Here is a 10,051-nt window from a genome sequence, read left to right on the forward strand (position 1 = left end):
CCTCAAATCAATTGGACTTGTTTTTATTTACATTTTTATTTAAAATAAAATACATTTATCATGATATCCTGCTCAGAAATGAAATCAACATTTCCATGAACACTGGGCAAACTCCACTGTAAACATAATTCTGAGTTTACTTGCTAAAAACTTATAACTAGGCTTTTTGTTGTACGGAACCTTTGACATGGGCCTCAGTGTTGCGGAACTGTTTTGGTCCCGTACCGGAAGTAGCCAGGGTGACATTTAGAACAGGACGAAAATGAAGGCATGGTTGTACTTAGGTTGTGAGACCATGAACATGTAGTTTATGTGTAGTTTGTTATATTTACGTTCAAGTGTATAGATTAAACAGCGCAATGGCGACGTGGAGCTGTCGCTTTCTTCTTCAGCGGGGAACTCGAGTCATTTCTCTGCGAGCAGCAGCTGAAAGGTGGCTAATGCTAACTGGCTAGTTATTCCTAATGTAATTGAAGTACTTCAGCATGTAGCTTAGCAAAACTAGGTTGCTATAGTGAAATAGCGGTACAGTTTTGCAGATTAATTCAGTAACGTTACTGTCCTTGCCTTTTTTTCACCCGAGCCTGTTATTTGCTAAAAAATGGCTTGTTTATAATTTTCTCATTAAAAACGTTAAAGCTAGATGAATTCCCTGTGCCTCCTAGTGACGTAATGTTAGTGAGTTAATAACTAACATATTTTACCATTTAATCAGAAATATTTCCTACGCTTGGTATAGGTTAAAGGTTCACCGGGGCATTTGTGTAGTGATTTCACTGTATGGAAATTTTCAATATTCTACACGAAATACTTAATGATTAATGTAGAGACTGTTAGGAAGACAAAACTGATGAGCCACTCCACAGTACCAGTGAGTACAGTTACAAATGAGTAATGTGTTGATAGCCATCTGCAAGCAGACATGGGCGGACCTTTCCACCAGTGTTCATTCAGTCATGTGTACCTTTTCTATTTCTCATGACTCGTCATTCAGCAGTGACATTTATACACTTAAAATGCCCAAACTGTCCGTGTGAATGTGTGGACCTGTTTCTTACTCATCAGTAAGGACACTGCAGTGACTGAACTGACTCTGCAGCAGCAGGCTAATGACACGTGTTCAACTTAGTCAACTTAAAATGACAGAGTAGAAAAAGATCTGAAGCAGCAAAGCAAATTTCAGTGTAGGTTGTGCAGTGAGTACATAAATTAGTGCTGGAATGATGATCCTCAGAAAATTAAGGAGCAACAATTTTGATAATCATTTAATTAATTCAGCTTCTCAAATGTGAAAACTGGCTGCTTATCTCTGTTTTTGTATCATTGTAAATGGTGATGGGCATATTTAACTATTTTCTGACATTTTGTAACATTAATTGACAAGTCAAAATAGTTGTTTGCTACGTGGTACTCTTGTATCGATTGGACACAGTTGTGAGTATGTGTCTGCCCATTATTAGTCTAACTCCGGACGTAAGTGATGGTCTTCAGAATCAGAAATACTTTATTGATCCCCGAGGGGAAACTCTTTTGCTACAGCAGCTCACTATCACGTCAGTGCGCACAGGAAAATAACCGCCCTGTTAAATAACTCCACTTGATTCCCTGAATTTTTGTTCTTGCAGTCCTGCCCATTTGGTGGCTTGTGTTAGGACAGTAAAGACCACAACGTGGTTTGATGAACACCTCACAGAGGAGAACCAGGAGTACATGAGGAAGAGCATGGCAGAGGAATACAGGAGGCAAACAGCCGAAAAGCTCAACCCACTCAAAGATGAGCCCTGGCAGCGACATGAGTGGACAGAGGGTAGGTGTTGTGATTAGTGAGAGCTGTGTGCATCATGAGTCCTCTTCCTATTGGCTCCCACTTGAACCCTCTTTTCATTTCTTCCCAGGTAGTCGAAGAGTTGGGTTAGTAGCCGTGAAGTTGGGGATGGCTCCTATCTGGACGAAAACAGGAGAAAGACATGTAGTCACTATGTTACAGGTACCACACAGACACACACACCTGGTGTGTTTTCTGTTGTGCCTTATCTTTGCATCAAAGCCACCTTGGGCATTCTTCAGGAATGATAATGTGTGTTTATGATTGTTGTCCATAATGAAATGACCAGCAGGTCATAAAAGAAGTCAAATTAATTGGATTGTTCTGTGGAGTGTGGGGGAAGAATAGCAAATATTGAACACCTGCAGGCTTTTATCGCGTAATTGAAAAGCCTCAGTGTTCCTTAGCAAGCTTTTCCTCCCTTACAGCAAGGTGTGAACAGGAGATATTTGATGTCAGGTTTATTCAACTCACGTTTTAATCTCATCGACTAATCTGTCAGTAAAGTAAATTGAAAGCAAACCGTGGCCGTGTGTGTTCGCTCTACTCTTTATTGATAATGACATACTGTAGTAGCATAACAAACTCCTATTTAAATTTCAGTAAAATGTTAACAGTCAGAACAGTTAAAAAAATATATCATCACCTCCACTTAAAGCTAGGGTAGGTAATGTATTTCAAAAGCATATGTTTTTTTATATTTGTTGAAATTCTCTTTATATCCGACAGCAATCAATAAATCAAATGCTCTGAGAAAAAAAAAAGAAAACATTCCGATATCTGTGGCTGTTGCAGACCTGTAATAAACCTACCTGCCTGCGCGCACTCTTCCCGTGGACTTGTAAAATGTGGGTGCTTTTCATTACGCTAAGCTGTGCTTCCTCGCGTCCTCTCTCCTCCCGTGACCTCATGGAGGACCTTCCAATACCTTAAACGCACCTTGAGGAGAGAGGAGGCTTCCGGAGGAGCTTAGAGTTAGGAAACACAGGTGTATCCTACGCGGAAGTCTTTTATTAAGTGGCGTGACGTATAGCCTAAATGCCGCACCTCCTCATGTGTACAGATATAATGCGCCATGTGTGATAAATCTAACACTTTAGAATATTTAAGATGATTTATTGCAAAGTGTTGTGGCATCACACAAAGCAGCAATTTGCTTTTTGTTTGTTCCTTATTTTACAATACAACCGACATACACACATTCTTACGCAGCTATGTGATGTATTATTGTGCAGATAACAATAATGCAAGTAAATAAATAGAAATAAATAAAAATAAATACGAAGATTTAAAGGGAATATTAAATGATGATTCAAATCAACAACAGTAATAATACTGCTAATTATCGGCTATGTTAAACAGTTTACATATTTAAATTAAAAAAGGCCTTTTGTATATGTAAGAGTTTTATTGGCCTGTAAGAGATTTTCATATCTCTATCAATCTATGAATTTCATTTGGATATTTTCAAACTTTAGCTGTCTCTTGCTAGTTTCTCCAACGTTACCTACCTTAGCTTTAATATCAGATTCAAGGCCATACAGAAACTTCTGTCCCCATCTGCTGATTCACTTTTGTCACATTTAGTCTTTTTTTTTTTCTTCTTTTCAGCATGGCATGGTCTGTGCTAGATGAAAAGTAGAACATTTAAATTTACTTTCTCAAGGTGAAAGTACTCCCACCACTTTGGCATTCTGGTACATGTTTTATCTGAAGTGAAACTGAAAGTATGTCATAATGCAGTGAATAAATACATTACAGGTTTCATTGTTGCTTTGTAAAATGAAATTTTGACTATATTTTCCTCTTCTTTCCTTCTCTTCTGATTTTCTTGCAATGTATCATGTATTGCAAAATGCCTGTGATGTCATCCTATTGTATTTGGCCAAAATATAGTGAGCGTCCAGGTTGTGTGAGTTACCCAGTAGCCCCATATTAAAATGTTTACACCAGGGACTTTCATCTAATTTCATATTATATAGGTCTGAAGGGAAACAGGTGGTCCAGTCAGGGGTTAGGGATCAAGCAATCAGACTATGACTATTGTTAATCAAGCCTCTGTTTTTTTTTTATATATTTTCTTTTGTTTTTTCAGGTGCAGGACTGTCATGTAATAAAGCACCTGTTGAAGGAAGAATATGATGGACACAGCGCCGCCCTTGTGGTAGGGGGGAAAAATGTATCACCATTCCATGTAAGAAATAGCTGTTTTTCATGCTTTTTTTTTTTTAAAGCTAATTGATATTTTTATAACAACAATTGATCAAATAATAATGTGAAAACAATGTGACATTGTGAAAGGGGTCGCTCATAGTGATGAACTTACAGAGAATTATCACAGGAATCTGCAGCTCCTCTTCACAGATGCTTCACAGAGCTTTATAGTGAGTTCCAGCTCATTGTTTAGCTGTCCGGCCCGCAACGTTACTATTTTGGTTCACTCTCACAGCTCTTATAGTCTCATTTTCAGACACAGAAGGCAGCTGTTTTCAGTGGGGAAAAAACCCCACTGTACATTACCTGCTCCGCGCCAAACGCCAGATAGACAAAGTTAGCAACTGGCTGTTGAACATAGTGGAGCATTTAGCAGCTGAAGTGCCAGATATTTCCCACAGGAGTTGATTGAAACCAAGTAGTGGCAAAAAATCTTAGGCTGTTATTTATATGCAGGTTTTAAAAAGTAGAATTTAGGAAAACAAAAATATTACTTGGATTATGTTTTTGTTTTATGTTAAGTAATAAACCTAAGAGAATAATCATAGACAGACATTAGCTAACATTAGCCACCATAAGCTACTGGTCATAGTGGTCATACTGGTCATACCAGACCAAGTAAAGCTGGAGAAGCAAAACCCCAGAGAGTATTTCAGCAATTGTACATTTAATTGCTTCTGAATTCACCTTCTTATCTTTTAAAAGGAAGTATGTTTTATTTCTTCTCTCAAAAGTTACATAGTCTCTTAAGTCTTTAAGCAAAATAAAATGTTTTGAAATGAAGTGGAAAAGTTTCTTTGAAAATATATAAAATTTGGGGGGCAGAAATGTAATGAAAAAACATTTTTGTGTTCAGTAATGGTGCAGCAGTATTTATAATCAGCAGCTGTCCTGCCACAGAAAATGTAATTTCATTATTATGTGCTTATTTATTTTTGCTTTCTAATTGCTTGAGGAATTGCCAACATTACTCAACTTTAAAAAACAGCAATTCACTCAGTTTTTTAACTATCACAAAGCCTGTTTATTTGCTTATACTGAGCAATGACAACATTTTTACATCATGATTTTGACTACACAAATAAAATTACCCTTTTTGTTGAAAAATAAATTATTTATTAAATAGGCCATCGGATTAAAATCTCAGCAATTTAGATAATTACTTTTTTTTTTTTTTTTACATTTAATAGTAATTACATGAATCATAAATAGGGCTGAAACTGATGAGTTGTTGAATTTGTACTGAATTGTACCATTTGAGAATATAATATCTTATCATACCAGTCACTATGCTTTTCATACCTGCAGAGCAGCCACAACTTGTCAGACAGTAACACATTTTTGCTCATTTTAGCTGTAGCTATTGCTACATTTTATAATCATGCAAAAGAATCAAATCAGTGTGGCAGCTTTATGGAAACATAACTGAATTTTGTCATTTCCCTGTAGCGTTGAGCTCATATCAGCCCTCCCAGTTCTAAGACCTTTTATGAACACAGACCCATAGTCAGGAAATTATACATGCCCACTAACCATCAGTTACTATATTTCATCTTAGGTGTCTAAATAAATGGGAACCAGTATATTTCATTGCTGCTAAGTCCCACTAACAATGACCGGCACACACACATTTGAAAAGTGTCTTTCATGCTTGTAATAAACTCAACCCAACACTGCCTCAGACTGCATATCAGAACTCCACAACACAAACACTGAAACCTGAGGTGACAGACAGCAACACTGGCTCTTCAACTTACTCTGAACCTATACTACCTTCTCAAAAAGGGTAGACAGTTTTCAAGAAGTAATTTTTAGGAAAATCACCTGTTAATATGTATGAGGGGGAATTTGTCCGTTTAAATGTTACATCCATCTTTTTAAGGTAAAAAACAAAAGAACAAGGATGAATAAATCAAGGTGTAATTTATTCATTGAGTCGTGATAGATGCTTGATGGGCTGGTGTCAGGGTTTCACTTGTCGAATGTGAAGTTGTTTTGAATCCCTCTCACACAGCCACATCACTCTCCAATCTAAGGCAGAGTTTGTCGGAGTGTGAAGCTTTGGCAGGCTGATTTTCAGTCAACAGAAGGGGAGAGAGAGAGAGAGTTTAGAGTGACTGGAGGGATGAGATGAGAGCGAGCCGAGTGAAAACAAATGTCAGAGACACTCACTGCCAAGTGTGCGTGTGTATGCCAGTGTGTATGTGTGTTTGGCTCCCGTACAGTCATAACAGGCCCACGGTTAATTTTAAAATGCCAAAGTCCTCACTGCTCGTACTTGTTTTACCACTTTATTTCCCTCCTTTCATCGTTGTATTTTTCTTTCTTTCCATCACCCTGACTGGCAGAGGTCTGAAACGGAAATGGAGATGTTCAGGAATGCAGGAGTGCCTCCCAAACAGAAAGTCACCACATTTAAAGTCACCGACAATGCCCTCATCAAGCCAGGTATATACACATCTATTAGCTTGCAATTAAAGCAATACTCATTCACAACACTGTCCATGTCACATGCTGGACTCTAATATCTTATGGTGACCAGCAGTGCAAATTTTGTACAAATTTTGTAATGTAATCGTGTTTGTGGTGTATTCAGGCACTCCTCTGTATGCAGCACATTTCCGTCCAGGCCAATATGTGGACGTCACAGCCAAATCGTAAGTTTTGCTCTGCCAGCTTTCCCTCCTCGCTGCCGATCTTTCCTCGTGGCTTCCTTTCCTACTTTTTGCCCTCTCTCAGCTCCAGCATCATGTTTTGAAGATAGATCAGTTATTGACTTTGCAAGAAAGTGCAATCCTCTCTTTCTATATCATTATCCTCTGAGGCAACAAGTCAACAATAAATGTAATCTAAAAATATGAGTGTGCAAACATTCATTTTCTTGTGTTTGTGTGTAGCATTGGTAAGGGTTTTCAAGGCGTAATGAAGCGATATGGGTTCAAAGGTCAGCCAGCCACCCACGGCCAAACCAAAACTCATCGCAGACCAGGAGCTTCTGGACCTGGAGGAGTAAGAGACACACACACACACACACACACACACACACACACACACACACACACACACACATACTGTGTAAGATTCTCATCCATGCCAGACATGAACAGTTGGTTTCCTATAATCCACATAATAATGTGAGCGTGTGTGTGTGTGTGTTGTTCATCATCTGCATCTAGGATCCAGCCAAAGTTTTCAAAGGGAAAAAGATGCCCGGCATGATGGGCAACATCTACATCACAGCTTTTGGACTGAAGGTACACACACTCACAAGGACACACACAAGTTTGTTTCACTATCCCTGTGGGGGAAAGTCACTGACATAATGCCTTCCCTAGCCCCTTACCCTAACCTTAACCATCACAACTAAATGCCTAACCTTAACCCTTACCCTGACCCTAACCTAATTGTAACCTGTAATCTAAAACCAAGTCTTAACCCTCAAAAAGCAGTCTCTACCTGTGGTGACCTCAAACCTTAATTATCCACACGGTGACACAAGCATGTGTGCATTCAGGTTAATGTCCACACACACACACACACACACACACACACACACACACACAGGCGTGGTTTTGAACTTGTTTGTCCTAGACTGCAATTTCAGTTCAATATTCTCTCATCTGCCTCCTCTCCGTCTCTCTCTTCCAGATATGGAGGGTCAATACCAAGTATAATGTGCTGTATGTTAACGGCTCTGTCCCCGGCCACAGGAACTGCTTACTGAAGGTAAAAATAATCATACACACACACTCAGAGTGAAGAGTGAAGTCTAAGGTCAACCCCAGCATGCTTAGTGTTCTGACAAAGATGAGTGACCTTGCTCCTGTAAAACCCCGTCACACTTACAAGACAATGTGATCTATTTTCATTGACACTGTGCTGGTTCAGCTGTGTGTGTGTGGTTGTGTGTGTGTGCGTGTGTGTGCATGCATCTGTTTGTGTTTGTGTGTTTTTCTGTGAGGGAATGGGAGCGCGCACCTCAATGATGTTAGTAATATCCACAGCATCCATTTCCATACTCAGCATGTTGTGTTCGCCTTGTGTGTGTGCGTGGACACACACGCAGCCTATTATTTGTTTTGCAGACAAGCGATAATGAATACAAATGTGCATTGCATTTCACCCAGCTCAGCCGTCTTAAACAAACACACACACACATACCTGTATCTACTTATATTACTTAGGTTATATTACCCTAAAGGGTACACATGCACGTTAATAATGTTTGGTCATTATTGTTTGTTTTTATTATTCTGTGTAGCCCAAATGTCCCTATGGAAATGAGGAACAGCTGTGTTTTATAGATTAAAATTAAGACTAGGCATGCAACTAATGATAATTGTCATTCATTAATCTGTTGATTTGTTGTTGTTTTTTACGGTTAACCGATTAATCATTTAGCCCAGTGGTTCTCAGCCCCCTTAGGTGTGTTTGACTGGATGTTGAGTTAATGAATATGATTCCTGTATGAACACGCTGTCTTTTTTTGTAGACGCATTTTTGATGAACAATCGCAGTCAGGGCTAACCTTTGTGACAAATACTTTGCATTTCCTATGGATGTTTCACAATTAAAGCCACCCTGTGTTTGGCCAGTTGAACACTTTTAATGTGAAGCAGGCGCAGTCGGATGTTCCATTTACAATGTAAAGAGAGTGAACATAAACGTAAATCAGTAAAGCTGATATCAATGAGATAACATTGCGCTGGATTACATGCTTGCCTCGTTGACTGTAAATCTTTCGTGTTTATCTGAATTCACCGTAAGATGAAGACTCCGCCACTACCAATAAAAACTTCTATATAGAGAGTTAATTACTCAATGTTAATACATTAAATGGCTATTGCCAACCCTAAATAGTATCAAAAATAGGAGTTTGATTTCATGAAATCAGTTTATGGGGGGAGGGCATGAATGTATTTCTGCTTCTGAAGGGGGCATGACAGAAAAAGTTTGAGAACTGCTGATATGATCTCAAAATGTTTAGAAAATGGTGGCAAATGCCTGTAACACATTTTCCAGTGGCCAAGATGACATTTCCAAAGACCTTGTTTTGTTTGACCAATAGTCCGAAACCCAAAGATATTCCAGTTAGAATGAAATGAAACAGAAAAGCAATAAATCCTCACATATGAGAAACTGGACACATTTTGGGCATTTTTGCTTGATAAATGACTAACGATAATGATTTTCAGAGCTGTTTGTAACTAGAAACACATTTTTTGTCACTTTATTGTTTCAGCACTAATTAAGACAAGAGTGTCCTCACAGCTATTCCAATAAGTGTGTGTGTTTGTGTGTGTTCAGCTAAGAGATACCATACTGCCAACAAGGAGCTCCACCCTGCTCAACCCTCCTTTCCCTACCTACTTCACTGAAGAGGAAGGCGACCTGGATGAAGACCTGTATGACGACAACTTGTTCATTCACACAGAACCATCATTAACACTGACCTGACCACACTCACACACACTCACACGTCGCGTTTTCACATAAACACACAAATTATGTCTGGATCCTGTAATAAAGAGTAATTCCTTTGAATGGCCCCCCTTGTTTTTTGTGTGAGATACAACAGCAACGAGCTTGTCTGTTTGTTTCAAACAGTTATTACGGTCCCTTTCCCCGGAAACCATGGTAACTGTAGGAGTGATGATGTCACTAGAGGATCCCCAAGCAGTAAGAGAGAAAAAAAAGACAATGAAACAAAACAGAGAGGCAGATACTGTGGAGAAATTTGCAATATCTATGCAGGACACAGGATAGGAGGAGGGGGTGAGCTAGATCCAATGAGTTGCAGAGTGAAAGAGTGAGGGGAATACAGACAGAGGAGGGAAAGGGTGTGTAGGTAGGGGTGGAGGAATGGAAGCAAATACAAAGGAGTAGAAACAAACGGTGGGAGAGATGAGTTGGTGAAGGTGGGGAGGGTGACTAAAGGGGGAGAGATAGGGATGGAGGCTGACAAAGGTTGACATTTGTGCATAAGAGGATAAATGAGGACATTAATGTTGC

The 10,051-nt window shown here is 39.2% G+C and overlaps 1 protein-coding gene across 1 annotated transcript; it reads left to right on the forward strand.

The window, feature by feature from the left end:
* Positions 1-206: 206 nt before the first annotated feature.
* Positions 207-9,583, forward strand: mrpl3 (mitochondrial ribosomal protein L3). The gene is made up of 10 exons (XM_044172296.1): positions 207-433; positions 1,626-1,807; positions 1,896-1,987; positions 3,921-4,019; positions 6,388-6,487; positions 6,636-6,696; positions 6,937-7,048; positions 7,216-7,293; positions 7,688-7,765; positions 9,347-9,583. The coding sequence occupies exons 1-10, from the start codon at positions 360-362 to the stop codon at positions 9,494-9,496; spliced, it is 1,026 nt and encodes a 341-aa protein (XP_044028231.1). The 5' UTR covers positions 207-359; the 3' UTR covers positions 9,497-9,583.
* The last annotated feature ends 468 nt before the right edge of the window (positions 9,584-10,051 follow it).

This window comes from Siniperca chuatsi, linkage group LG17 (assembly GCF_020085105.1).
Source record: "Siniperca chuatsi isolate FFG_IHB_CAS linkage group LG17, ASM2008510v1, whole genome shotgun sequence".
Lineage (NCBI taxonomy): Eukaryota > Metazoa > Chordata > Actinopteri > Centrarchiformes > Sinipercidae > Siniperca > Siniperca chuatsi.

Excerpts from the sequence above, each read along its gene's own strand:
- mrpl3 (XM_044172296.1), top strand. The coding sequence starts at position 360 with ATGGCGACGTGGAGCTGTCGCTTTCTTCTTCAGCGGGGAACTCGAGTC. Across the intron at positions 434-1,625 it reads CTGCGAGCAGCAGCTGAAAG|TCCTGCCCATTTGGTGGCTT; the intron begins GTGGCTAATGCT and ends TTGTTCTTGCAG. Across the intron at positions 1,988-3,920 it reads ATGTAGTCACTATGTTACAG|GTGCAGGACTGTCATGTAAT; the intron begins GTACCACACAGA and ends TTGTTTTTTCAG.